This window comes from Cnephaeus nilssonii (genome assembly GCF_951640355.1).
Source record: "Cnephaeus nilssonii genome assembly, chromosome: 5".
NCBI classification, from domain to species: Eukaryota; Metazoa; Chordata; class Mammalia; order Chiroptera; family Vespertilionidae; genus Cnephaeus; species Cnephaeus nilssonii.
Window position 1 is genome coordinate 103,605,631 of NC_137076.1, and position 13,881 is coordinate 103,619,511.

The 13,881-nt window shown below is 46.7% G+C and overlaps 1 protein-coding gene across 6 annotated transcripts in view; it reads right to left on the reverse strand.

Moving 5' to 3' along the window:
* Positions 1-3,269: 3,269 nt before the first annotated feature.
* The window catches only part of FBXW11 (F-box and WD repeat domain containing 11), a 104,539-nt gene continuing 93,927 nt past the window's right edge, over positions 3,270-13,881 (reverse strand). For all 6 annotated transcript variants that reach the window (XM_079771010.1, XM_079771011.1, XM_079771012.1 and 3 more), the window contains 5 exons: positions 13,760-13,878; positions 11,472-11,582; positions 10,574-10,652; positions 9,368-9,553; positions 3,270-5,737 (listed from right to left, as the gene is read on the reverse strand). In XM_079771010.1, coding sequence (XP_079627136.1) covers positions 9,392-9,553; positions 10,574-10,652; positions 11,472-11,582; positions 13,760-13,878 — 471 coding nt within the window. In that variant the 3' untranslated portion in view covers positions 3,270-5,737; positions 9,368-9,391. The remainder of the gene's footprint in view (positions 5,738-9,367; positions 9,554-10,573; positions 10,653-11,471; positions 11,583-13,759; positions 13,879-13,881) is intronic.

Below are 13,881 nucleotides of genomic sequence, written 5' to 3' on the forward strand. Positions count from 1 at the left end.
CAGAGGAGCCCCCACGCCTCCCGCAGGGGGGGCCGCGGGCGGTCCCAGGCGCCCGACCTTGGCCGCTGTGTGCATTGCAGAAGGCATACCATGTGCATTCGTTAATGACCGAAGAACGGACGCCAGCGGGAGAAGGAGATGTGCCCAGGGACTGTTCACGCCAGGGGACGGTCCAGCGTGAGGCCTGGCTCCTCAGGGAGCCTGCTGGCATCATGATGCCCATGGAGCATGGAGGTGAGGGCACCGCCCTCTTCCCTGCATCATCCTCTTCCCTGCACCATCCGCCCCCCACGCCCCCGCCCCACCCGCCACCTACACACACCCCGAGGACATGAATGTCTCTCCTGGCATGCTGAGGTCTCATTCCCTTCCCAGAAACTCCCCTTGGGGATATGATTGGTTGACTGCTTTTAAAACTGAATCATTCTTAACAAATTAACAAAAATAACTCAGTAAAAAGTAAAAACACTCTTCACCGGGTCCATCTCCCTCTGTTCCTCCCACTGAGCAGCCCAGGCCCCGGTTACTAACCCGAGTCCTCCCTGGGGTGTCTGCTCCTGTATTTTCCCTGGAGAAGCTGACAAGCCTCAGGTTGTCTCATCTCACACACCCCCGAACCCTACTAACTTTCTCTGCTCAGGACGTTCTGTTCCATCTGTTCTAATGCCACCAAGTGCGGGCTGTGTGCTAGGCGATGTCGATTATGCCATTTACTCGTAATCCTTACATTGATCTTAAGACATGGGCTCCACTTCCTAGATGAGGGAGCTCAATTCAGGGCGGGAATGCCCTTGCCCGTGGGGCCTGCTGCCCACCAGCTGGCCGAGCCCAATCCTGAGCTAAGTTGGCGGGCCCCAATGCTCATCTCTTTCCTCGCTGCCATCCAGCAGACCAGGGGCCCCTGCGATGGTCTCACCCAAGACACAAAGGCTGCGGTGATCTGAGAGCGTTCCTTCCCACGCCCCGCCCCCCCAGCTGCAGAGTGTTGGGAGTGAAACAGCCCCTGAGAACGGAGAGGCCCTTGGATAGAAGACAGAGGTGAAGGGCGGAGGGAGCCTCAGCTGTCCTCACTCAGATCTCAGCAGACACCGCTTCATGCTGCTCCTGAGGCCTTCCCGCTGCCGAGCGTCTTTGGCTTTGCTGCTCCCAGGCTCTCCCAGCCCCACATGAACATACCTCCCGGAGAAAAACGGTGCGTCTGGTGTGCGGGGTCCACCAGCAGGGAAACACCTGGATGGTCACCTGCTCCGTCACCCCACGGTGTCTGTTGGTTATCGAGAAGGTGTCAGACCCAGCTTTGTGCAAGAAACAAGCTGGCCCTCAGCGGTCGGAGCTCCCAGCGTTCCCTGCAGCCGGAAGACCTGGTCGCTGTCAGGCCCAACTCCTGCCTTGCTCCAACGAGAGGTCAATTCCCACAATAGCAGGCAGCTGGGCTGAACCCTCTGCGACTGCGCACAGGGCCGCCAGCGCCTGGCTCCTGCTCCTTCTCAAAACACCTCCCCTTTTAGGTCAACTTCGCTGGCCACTTTATCACAAGGCGTATCACTTGATCCATTTCTCTGGAATCTCTTCGGTCCTTCAAGAGCCCAGTCACCAAACTCGGGCACGAGGCTTCAACAGGTCACTACTAGAAATGCTCTGATCGCATTAGTTCAGAGATGGCACACTGGTGCCCCAGCGATTCATTTTTTTAAATCCCAACTTTTCTAAACTGGGGATCTACCTAATGTGGGAAATCCACCTTTTCTTGAAAACGCAGACCTCGCTGGGCCCGCATTCCTGCACGGCAGCAGATGGCCTGTGCCCTCCAGGACTGAACCAGTGAAACCTGGAAGATTCAGACCCAACTGGGGTTATTGCCCACAGCTAATTAGTAACAGGAGTATCAGCCAGACGGTCCAACTTCCTTTCTCCTTAGCAACGGGAAAACAAATAGGCCGACATGGCAAAGCACCACGGTCTCTGATTATACATCCAAGTTCTACAAAACCTCTCTTGGAACCTCCATCATTATTATGGGATGCATTCAGAGCTGTGAATTCCTTGCAGTTAACACCTCCCGTATCGAGGAAGATAACTAGCATTTACTGAACACCCACTATGTGAGGGGAGGAGCCGATGGGAGAGACGAAGGCCCAGCCCCCCCTGAGAGTCCTCCCACCCAGCAGCCAAGTGGAGCATTAGCCCAAATCAAGTTCTGAGCATGCAGGCCTCCACCTCCACACACAGACACCAACTCTTCCATGCGGAGTAACATTCGGTGCAGGACATGCAAGCAACTGCTTAACAATGATCGAGGACTGAGCGTCAAGGGCAAAAAAGAGAATCACTTTTTATCCATCTTGTTATGGTGTATACTAGTAAATTGGTTGGTTTTCTTAACCATATGCATGTTACGTTTCTTAAACATTTTTTACAAAAACATGGGTGGGCCCCTGGCCAGGTAGCTCAGTTGGTTAGAGCATTGTCCCGATACACCAAGGTTGCGGGTTCAATCCCCAGTCAGGGCACATACAAGAAGCAGTTAATGAATGAATAAATAAGTGGAACAAATCAATGTTTCTCTTTCACTCTCCCCTTCTTCTATCTCTAAAATCAATTTTAAAAACTTTTAAAAAAATGGGTGGGGGCACTACTGTATAGAAATACTCTAATGCCAATTCAGTTGACTAATGGTACTAATACTCTAGTACCAATTCAGTTGACTAATGGGGGGAGAGCTAGTTACCCCGAGAGCTCTTGCTACTTCTCAGGACCTTCTGAGCAGAACCTGCAGGTACTGGCGGTATTCTTCCCGATTCAGAACTCGAGCAGCGATGTGTGCATCTGCCAACAGAAAAACTGCACGATTGCGTGTCCGATGCTGCTGCTGTAAGTGTCCTTCTCAGACCTCCACCCCCTTCTTTGGAAACCAGAGATCCACCACCCACAGAGAGGCACCGGGGACACGGCGGGGACACCTCTCCACTTTTCAGTAAGTTGGGAAGCGGTGAGCACTGTGGGAAGCAGACAGCTGGGGAGGAGTCGGAACCAGCCCCAGCTCCTGAGGTTCCCGACAGCTCTCAGCACAGCCCCCACGGCACGGGCTGGTCTGATGTCATCCATGTTCTCAGGCCAAAAGCAATTTGCTTTCAACCTCATTTTACAGAGCAGATGATTCTTTAAATCTACAAACTTTAATTGTATGTCACTGAGTTACTAATACAGCACATGACAGGTTTGCTTTTTGTGTGTGTGTTTTTTTTGAAAAATTTCTTAACAGAACATCAGAGCATTGCAACACTTTATTAAGAGTATTGGCTTTGAATTAGTAGCTGAAGTAACAATTGCATGAAGCCAGGTTAGATGTACTGCATAATACTCATACTTGATTTATTGACATTACTTAGCAATTTATTGGACAAAGGTCAACTTTTTGTTTTTTATTAAGCACATTCCACAGTACAAAGCTGTCATGAATAATATCTGTACAATTTAACAGTTTCAATAGCTGTCCAGACACAAATTTATTTCCAACAGATAATTGGCAAACATAATTAATTACAAGTTAGAATTAGACTATCCCAGTGCTTTAAAACATTAATATAGCAGTAATTTACAGTTGCTCAATTATGGGTTAGCAAAATAAAGTCCGGAGTACGGCTGGGAATTAGGACTATACTCCCAGAAAGTCAGGATTCCTTGGGTGCCGAAGTCCCTGCTATAATTTGGTAGGCACAATTCAAAGGTGGTGTGCATATTCAAAGGCCATGATCTCCCAAGGAACAAGAGCTTTTATATTAAACATGCAAAAACAACAGCAAGTCCATTCGTTCACAACTGCCTCCTCCCACCCCGCCCCCGCCCCGGGCTCCCCTGGCCGGTGGGCTAGGAGCGCTGTAAGATGAAGAGCGTTTGTAAAAGTTACATCACTTTCACAACCTCTGTCAAGCTTACAACATCCACCTTATGAACGGAGGCAATTTTTTTACACTTTGAGGCTCAATTTCTCAAAAACAGAAATTTAGTCATGTGGGAGGGAAGGATGTATTAAGAAAAGGAAAAAGCCAAGCCAACCCGATAAACAAATCACACGCATTGATCCCCGCACCGCTCCCCACGCGAAGACGACACAGAGCCAGCCCGGGAACCTTCTGCCGTCGTAGTGCTTCCACGGGAAGAGGTTTCGTCACCAGGAGGTTCTATTGGTCCTTTAATGTCACTGACGTTCCTTGATCTTTGGACACAATGGCGAGGGGCAAATCGAAACCTAATATTGAGCAAGGGAAAGGAGTGACAGCTGGACGCTCGAGTCCTTCCCACGCAGTCAGCATGATAGAGCCACTCGCACAGTCGGCTGCCGAGCACGCGGGAGTTTGTGAACCTGTGGGGCCACGGCAGCAAAGGACCCCGGAGGCGACGGGTGGGATGCGTGAGTCTGAGGCTTTGCACCAGGCAGGCGTACCCTTCCGCTCAGACCGGCCTCGGCACCAGCCTGACCTGGTGCCCGGGCGCCAGCTCGCACGCAGGGCCTGCTACCGTCCCCGCAAGCCAGGTGCGTGGTTTCCAGGACCAGTCAGGAGGGCCTTCCCATTCTTCCCTCCCCGGGGTTACTAACGCACAGAATCCTGGGTTTTGACAGTGAAGTCAAATGAACACTATGGGAAGGGACCACTAGTACTCAGTTCTTATGAGGAAAAGAACAAAAAATCCTCAGGTACCTCTCTATTGTATATGCTACACAACAAATAAAACATTCTGTGTTAAACTTTAGAAATTACATTTTAAAACAAGATTCCCATTAAAAACACCACACACACACACACACACACACACACACACACACACACGACAATGACAAAATAAAAACACCATATGAATACTGAAGGAAGGGTTCTAGGTAATCCACATTAACCCTGGCATCAGGTTCTTGAGCCCACCCCATGGCTAAGTGGGAACACACTCTGTATTAGTGTCTCAGGCACGGGGCCGAGTCCAGCAACCTTGAGGTTAAACTGTTCTGTACATTATATCTACATGCGGATACAGTATTTAAATTAGGAGGCAAGCACATGTGTAAAGGTGTTCCTCTACCAAACATCAGGAGCTGGTTGGGATACAAAGAACGGTTACTAAAAGAAAAGGGCGATATTACCTGTCGGGAGATAATAAACCCGGCTTACAGTTCTTTAAATTAAGAGAAATGATACAGAAAGGAAGTAGAATCCAAAAAATATTACTAAAACAATCCAGAGAAATTTTTCCATTGTCCAACATATTCCTAATACAAGTCAGAATTCAGAATGACGTGGACAGTCAAAAGGAAACTTCTGCAAAGGAAAGCCTGGGCATTCTGGGTAGGTGTTTGGCACCCAAAATTTCACCAAAGAATGCTGTTTCTTAGTATCAGACCAAAGTGCAAAGCAATATAAATTAGAGGCCAAGTCTTCTCTTGACTGTCGATTTACTTCTGGAAAACAGACTGGATGCTCCTTTTATATGACCGATTTACATTGGAAGCATGAGATCTGTTCACTGGTGGGGGGGAAACGGGCTTCTGTCCTACTTGAAGTCGGTGAAGCTAAGGTATCCTTCTCAGAGCGGAGGCCGGAACCGGAGGTGAGAAATGTCGGTACTTGAGTTAGGCTGCTTTGCATCTACCCAGCGTCTAGAACCAATTCCAGCTTCATAACTCAGCTGTGAAGAACTCCTTAGGCATTTGGGAGCCATGTAGCCAGTAGTTCAAGAATAGGAAACCCTGAAAAGAAAACAAACACAAGCGAGTGTGGATGGATACACTGGTTACATGTGGAGCTGATGCAGCACAGCCCTCCAGACACACACTTGTACACACGCAACACATGACTGATTTTCAAATGAGCAACAAGCTGCAAGCTGTTTTGAGCGTACTTACATACCAGGTATCCTATGCACTTATACCCACGTCCCGTCGGACCGCCAAGGCTCAGTTCCACGCATTAGTCATTAAGTGAGTGGGGATTCAAAGGGACACCTGACCCTACAACCCATCATCTTTCAGTGCTCCTGCTAGAAAGTATGCCTATCACAAAATATGCTAATGTCAGATTTTATATTTAGCATAATCTTTTATGACATCCAGAACCTACAAGGGCCTGTCACGTGCCCTCCTGAAGGCACTATCATTGGGAAACAAAATGTGCAAAGCTAGTAAATAAGGTAAGGGTTCTAAGTAGAATGCTGATCATCAGAAAGTACTCTTTGTGAAATAATCATTAACAAAGGACAACAGCGTAGAGGAAAAGACTACTGAATGGTCCATACTGTTTTGACCATGATTTTGAGTCAGGTACACATTTCAATCATAACCTTTACATTCATCCATGTATATAAATGATATACACACCCACCCACACACCCCAAAGCAGAACATTCATGAAACAAGGCTTATCATTAGTGTGTACAATGCAGGCTGACATTTTCTATTCAAAATTTCGTCAAAGTCAAATCCCATTAAAATGATTTCACAATCACTACTGCGTCACAACCCTTTCCAAACACTGCACTAAACTATTGGTTAGAAGATCTAAAAGTCTCCTTTAGGTCTAAAATTCTATTGGGGAGGGAGAGGGAGAGGGAGAGGTACATGTACATGTACATGGAGAGAAAGAAAGAAGGAGGGAGGGAGAGAATGTAAGTGTTGTTTCTTTAGCTTGTCTGCTTTTTTAAAGGAAACTTCCCTAAAAGGTTGTCAATTTTCATAAAGATCAAGAACTCAAGTAAGTTTTCTCAATGAATTCAAGATTCATTTGCCACTATCTTCCCACGAAGGATATTTAGGAGTCCCTGGATTCGTTTTGTAGGAACGCCCAGAGATAAGCAGGCCCTCTCAAACGCTCCTGGGGGGATGTAAATGCCTGAACTCTTCTGGAGGGCAACACGACTGTACGTACCCGAAGCCTTTAAATGTCACACCTTCTAATCCAGACACTCTAGACTTTTCTAGAATTATATCCAAAGGTAATAAGGGATGGGCAAAGATTAAGCCCCCCCCCCAAAAAAAAATCAGTAATGTGTTTTGTTTTATAATGGCTAAAAGCTAAAGGGGTGGGGGTGGGGGTGGGGAGCACGACCTATCCAGATAATTAAATATTATTTTGCCATTATGAATGATAATTCAGGCATGCAATAACTTCACAACAAAGAGAAAAACAGCTTTTAAAAACATGTGCGGTTATGTACACAGAGGAGTTAACAATGGTGAACCATGAGTAGGGTTTTATTTTCTTCTTTTGGTTGACCTGTGTGCTTTTTAATTTCTTAAATGATCTTATGTTGTCTTGTTATAAGAGAAACGAGAGCTATTGCATCTTCAGCTCTAATGAGTTAGTAATTTTTAAAAATGACTCGGCAAATAAATCTATTGCTAGCTTTCCTGACATAGAAATACTCTTACCTAATGTTTTAGGGGTGAATATTTTACTGCAAGGTTAAATCATCATTAGGGTAGTGTTTCTTATTATGCATAAATCTTACAATATCACATGGTAATAATTTTTTTCATGTTACAATAAGTGAAAAGAATTTGGAAAAGAGCAATAAAAACCATGAAGTTGACTGCCAAGGTTGTCAAAAGTAATTCACTTTGAAGAGACAAACACATTTGAGGTTTCACTGCTTGTGCTGCTTAAAAAGCAGATAAGATTTTTCCATTGATTTATAATTGTGGATCCTAACAAGGCAGCTGCTCTTAGTTCCCTAAAAGGGCGTGGGAGGAGGGCCTGGGAGCAGTCCCACCAGTTTCCTTTCCGCCTCGGCCAATGAGAGACCGCACCGCTGATCATTATTCATCCCCCAACCAAAGGAATCTGGTTGAGGACCCTTTTACGTGAGATGTAAAAGTTGTCCAACTTATGAATGTCTACTATGTTCTACATCAATTAAATATGCCGGGAGGGGGTGAAGGGGGTGAGAGAACTACTAGGGGTGTCTTGAATTTTATCATGTGCCTCTTTAAACATGTATCCAAGATACAACAGAGGCGCCCTGAGGCTGTTCTATGACACCCCTACTCGCCTGAGTCTATCCACTGCAGAAACTCAGCTACAGCTACTGCTGACCATGTTCTACTTCATGAGAAAAACCAGCAGAGGCTGGCTGCAGCTACAGCAATGCCTGGGGGGAATGCACAGCTTACAGGAGAAAAAGAAAGAATGGAGTAAGTTTAACAAAATATGTGCAAGACCCTCACAAACAAACTGCAGAACACTGCTTAAGGAAACTGAAAAAGACCCAAGTAATAGAGCTATACCATGTTATGGATTGGAAGACTCAATAAAGTGTTAAGATGAAAATTCTCCCCCAAAATGATCTTTAGATTCAATGCAGTCCTAATCAAAACCCCAGCAGCCATTTTCATAGGATTTGACAATCTAATTCAAAATTGAATGTGAAAACCTACAGGACCTAGAAGAGTTAAAAGTTTTTTTTAAAGTTGGGAGATATATGACATAGTATGGTATTGGCAAAAGGACAGCCACACAGGAGAACAGAGTCCAGGAACAGGGGTACAAATAAGTGGTGACCTGATTTTGTGACCAAGGTGCCAAAGCAATTCGACGGGAAGAGGAAAGCCTTTCCTCAGAGAGCGCTGAACAGCTAGCTAAGTGCATAAAACAAGAACAACGAGCTTCTTACCTCCCACCACACACAAATACTAACTCTAAATGGAACAAAAACCTAAATGTAAAAGTTAAACATAAAACTACACTGGTCCAAAAACAGTCACTAGCTACATGTAACTATTTAAATATGAGTTTAAATAAAGTATAATTAAATAGAATTAAAAATCCAATTAAAATATAATTAAAAATTCCGTTCCCAAGTCGTCCTGGCTACATTTCGAGAGCTGTGGCTAGTGACAGAGCAGGCCAGCGTTGGCTAAGTCTGGGGCGGGGTCAGGCTCTGACAACGAAGGACACAGGGACCTCTCTGGGTCATAGGAACGTTTTTATCTCGATTGTGGAGGTAGCTGCAGAAATGTGCACATTTGTAAGAACTTGTCAAACAGTACAATCTATTCTACACCCAGTAAACTTCATTAAAAACCCACGAGAGGCGGATCGCAGGTGCAAGGGGCCGGGCGAGGGAGACGTGCACCCTGGCATCTGCCTGGGGAGGGAGACAGGTGTCGTGGCTGACTGTGCCCGTTTGGGCAGTTCGTTCCGATTGCTTACCGAGTTTTGTCTTTGTTTGCCGAAGCGACTACATGCATTCACTGGCATCTCGCCTTGGTTCCCGTCACTGAGAAAGGAACCAAGGTAGCAATTCTCTCCCCTCCCGCTACCACCCCCACCCCCCGCCCCAATACGGTGATTCCAATCAGCAGAATTACCTGGAGAGCACTCACCTGAAACGGGTAAAGTGCAGACTGTTATCTGGAGATGTAAGTGTATGTTCTGGAGGGAGAACGGGTCTCATTCTGGGCACTGGGAGGCACATTTAAGAAATCCCAAATCAAAATAGTGTCATCGTGAGAGCTGCTGATGATCTGAAATTCATCAAACTGTAGCCGAAACACACGTCCAGAATGTTCCTGAGAGAGAGAACACCGGATGAGGAACGTGAGGCCTTCCCACCCTCGGACCCCACCCGCAGGGACGGCACAGGTGGAAAGGCAGCCCCGTATCCCGGCTTCTGGAAGTCTCCGGAGCCCACGGAGTGCAGTCCTTCGCCCTCGGCACACTCTCCGCTCCCCCTTCTCGGCCTTTTCTTTAACCGGACTCTGTATGCCAGGTCCTGGCCCATGAGTACGTCAGACAAAAACTGTGATGGAGCCACAGCGGGTCTGAGAAAGGTCAGGACGGTAAGCAATAATGTGCAATGCCCATTCTTGAGACATGGTGCAAACTGGGACCAGGAGAGTGGTTTGAACGGGACCAAGAGTATCTCAAACCACAGCCAACATCAGGATTGATGATGAAATATTAGAAGCATTCCCGTGAAAACCAAGAAGATGAGAATGGCCATAACTACAGTTCTGCATGTTCTAGTCAATGCCGGGAGTGAAGATACAAAAATAAAAGGGAGAACTATTGAAAATAAGAAAAATATCAGTATTTTCAAGCAACTATCTCTCAAAAAATACAACCAAGGCGAGCAGACGATGAGAAATAATGTGCTTGGTAAAGCTGCAAAAATAAGATTAACATATAAAAATAAAGTACCCTTATAAGTCAAGGCAATAATCCGTAGAATGTAGACTGAGGGGCATTCCATCATAACAGTACAAAAATGTGCTGTGGGAAAAGTGTAACATAACCAAGTACCCACATTAACGCCCCCCACACCTACAGGGAGGAACTAGGTTTGCTCTGCGAGGAGGTCAGTCCACCCGTAAAGGAGGAACCTGCTTTCACTGCGCAAGCCGGAGTCAAGCTCCTTAGGGGAGGCTCACTGTCACGGAAACGTCAGTCTCTGCTGTTGGCCGGACCAAACGAACAGAACGGCGCCTTCCTCCGAAGACACAGCTTCCCAGCGCTACGCCAGGCGGCTTCTGTGCAGGCGGCCATCCCCCCGCTCCGGGAACCACTTCCCGTTCCGACAGGTCACGTACCACCAATGTGCGCAAACACAGCGTGCTTGCTGGGGCTCGCGGGTCGAGAGCAGCTTGCAAGTCCCAAACTTTAATTTTCCTGGAAAGGACAGAGATTGCGATGAGTGGACAAGTGAACATTTTAAATACCATCAAGCGTTTCCTCGACAGGGGAGTGCCTTTGAACTGCCCAACAGAAACGTTAATGGGGAGCAAGCTTCTGTGCTTACAAGTTATTCACACCGCCACCCGGTCCCAGACTTGCTGGAATGGCACAGAAGTATTCTTTTAAGAGAGGCAAGAAACAACTTCCAGTTATCTCAATTCAGCCCCTGACCTGATCCTCTCTGTCAGCAAAGGCTTACCCAGCTCTCCGGGCTGAGTGGGTGCTGCGGACAGAGCGGGGGCTCTCTGTGACATTCCAAGGATGCCTTTCTCCCAACGAGGCAAATGCTCCAAGTTAATCACAGGAGTGTCAACAGACCGCCTGACCCGCTTGTGAAGTACACAGAAGGCCATCTTGAAAGGTTTACAGTTGCCATTTGCTCACTTAAAAAGTCGTGACGCTTTTAAAAGAGGATCTGTTCAATTCACCAAAAGGGCAAAAGAAATGTCTCCCTGAACTGGGAGGGAGGGGAGAGGACCCACGCTGGTTTAAGGGCTAAGGCAAAGAACGGGATTCCTGCACAACCTAAGCTGCTCCCGGTTTGGTTTACAGTAACGGTGAAAGGCATCCGTTTAGGCGCCTCTGTGAGCTTTGGGGCCTGAGTGGCCACACCTGACCAAGTGGTGTAGTAACACCTGCCTCCACCCGTACACAGAACCTGCCCCGCACGGGACCTGCACACACAGCTGCGTGAGGGCAGGCCTTTCCCCCCCGACGCAGGCACAGCAGAGCATCGCAATGTGCAATACCCACCCGTCATAGGCCCCGCTGACAATCCTCTTGTTGTCAAACCGGATGCACCGCACCAGCTCTTCATGTCCCTCTAGGACTCTTAAGCAGGCGCCACATTCAATGTCCCACAGCCTGGAGGAAAGAGAGCTCTGTGAAACCCTCGCAGTGATCGCACCGCCTCCCGGTCTTCGTATCTGTCCGAGGACTTTCCCTCCTCTGCAATTCTTTATTTCTCTCTCACTCCCAGCCCACACTTACACATGAATGCACACTTACGCCACTTGTGTGTTTTTAAGCACTAACTTGGGAGGAAGCCTTACTTTTCATTGTATTTCCTTTTACACAGTTTGAAACTTTAAAACCACATGCGTATATTACTAAACAAATAAGAGAATTCCCCCCCAGGCACTTCCAGCCCGGAGTCCGCGAGGCCCAGGGAGGCGCGCACCAGCATGGTGGTCTCTGTCTCCTGACGCGGCTCAGGGACCCCTTCTCAATATGTGCTGCATCCTGGGGCTGCCCAGGTTCAAGGTCAAAGTGGGAGACTCATGAGTATATGCAGTGCCTTGGAAATATAAACCCAGTATATAAACATACACAGCCTTTTTTTTCTGTATATGAATTATACAACAGTTCTGGAAATAAAATTTGTTTCTATTATCATTGATTTTTCTGCATTATTTGCAAAAATAAATCACAGCAATGGAACACACACAAAACAAAGGTAGCAAGCAAATTCTGTAATGAACTCCTAGTGACCGTTTCACCACAGCCACCCTCAGCCAATCTCCCCATCAGTGTCAGTGAGATGGCGTCTCTAACCTATTGTGAGCAGCCACTGAGCACTGCCACCAAGTCCAAAGTGGTTCCCTGCCATGAACTGTAGTGCAATACACACTGTTATTTTGTAAAACCTCAGAGATTCCAGTGAGGAAGCTAAGGATTGTTTACTGCTGAAATACTAATAGAAAGCACAATTAATACAGCAGAACCAAGATTCAAGTACTAAAGTGACTTTTATGACATCTTAAAACTTAAAAGAAGACTTTTAGCAGCCCTGGCCGTGTGGCTCAGTTGCTTGGGCTTTGTCCAATGCACTAAAAGGTTGCCAGTTTGGTTCCTGGTCAGGGCACATGCCCGGGTTGCAGGCTCAATCCCCAGTAGGGTGCATGCAGGAGACATGTTCTGTTCTCACATTTCTCTCTCTCTCTCTCCCCCTCCCCCCCTCCCTCCCTCCCTCCCTCCCCCCAGTAGGGTGCATGCAGGAAACATGTTCTGTTCTCACATTGATTTCTCTCTCTCTCTCTCTCTCTCTCTCTCTCTCTCTCTCTCTCTCCCCCTCCCCCCAGTAGGGTGCATGCAGGAGACATGTTCTGCTCTCACAATGATGTCTCTCCCACCCCCTCTCTCCCACCCCTCCCTTCCTCTTTCTGTAAAAATCAATTTTTTAAAAAATCTTTAAAAAAAACTGATAGCAGTCAGAGCCCCACCCTTTCTCCCTTCCCTCACTCACTTTCTCAAATAATTGAGCCCAATCTTTATTTTGCCCAAACATTAGATAATTTGGATATATGTAAACATATATATGTACATATATATACATATATACGTATACACATATACATATATACATATATACATATACACACACACACACACACATATATATATATATATATATATACACACACACACACATATATATATATATATATATATACACACACACACACATATATATATATATCCAAATTATCTAATATATATATCATAAACTGCGGTGGGGGGAAATGACTTGGGTTACTTAAATAGATATTTAAGACAAGCCCTAATAAGATATAAAGTGTTTAAGGATGGTCAGATTTATTAGAAAGCAAGGACACTGAGTGTTGGGAAGAAAAAAGAAAATGAAATAGATGACCCAACAGGAGTAGATGGTTCTATATCGAAGTCCTGGGAGAGACAGTAAGGTACCCGCCCACATGTCAGGGAGGGAGGCAGGCGCTCAGAGGCAAGGGCAAGCAGAGCCAGGCTGGATGGAGCATGCTCTGTTCTGAGCGTTCTGGTATTAAGTGATCTTGTAGAGCTAAGGTCATAAAGCCCTGTGTAGTGGGGGAATCTTGGAAGAACGTAGTTTTACCCACTTCAGTTAAGCAGAGCCAAACAGATGAATAAAAAGTTACCTAAAGTTTTCTTATCTGAAGCATCCCCAAAGCCTCTGCGTCTCTGGAGCCTTAGGAGTGGGAGATGAGTCAACACTATGGCAGAAACCAACCTGCCTGCCCTGTTGGCACCGAGCTTCTACCCACCTGATGGTATTATCTGATGATCCACTAACAACCAGCCGGTCCCTGTACTGCAGACAGGCAATCCCTCGCTTGTGCCCATTCAGAGTGCGAACAAATTCACAGGTACTCGTACTCCACACCTG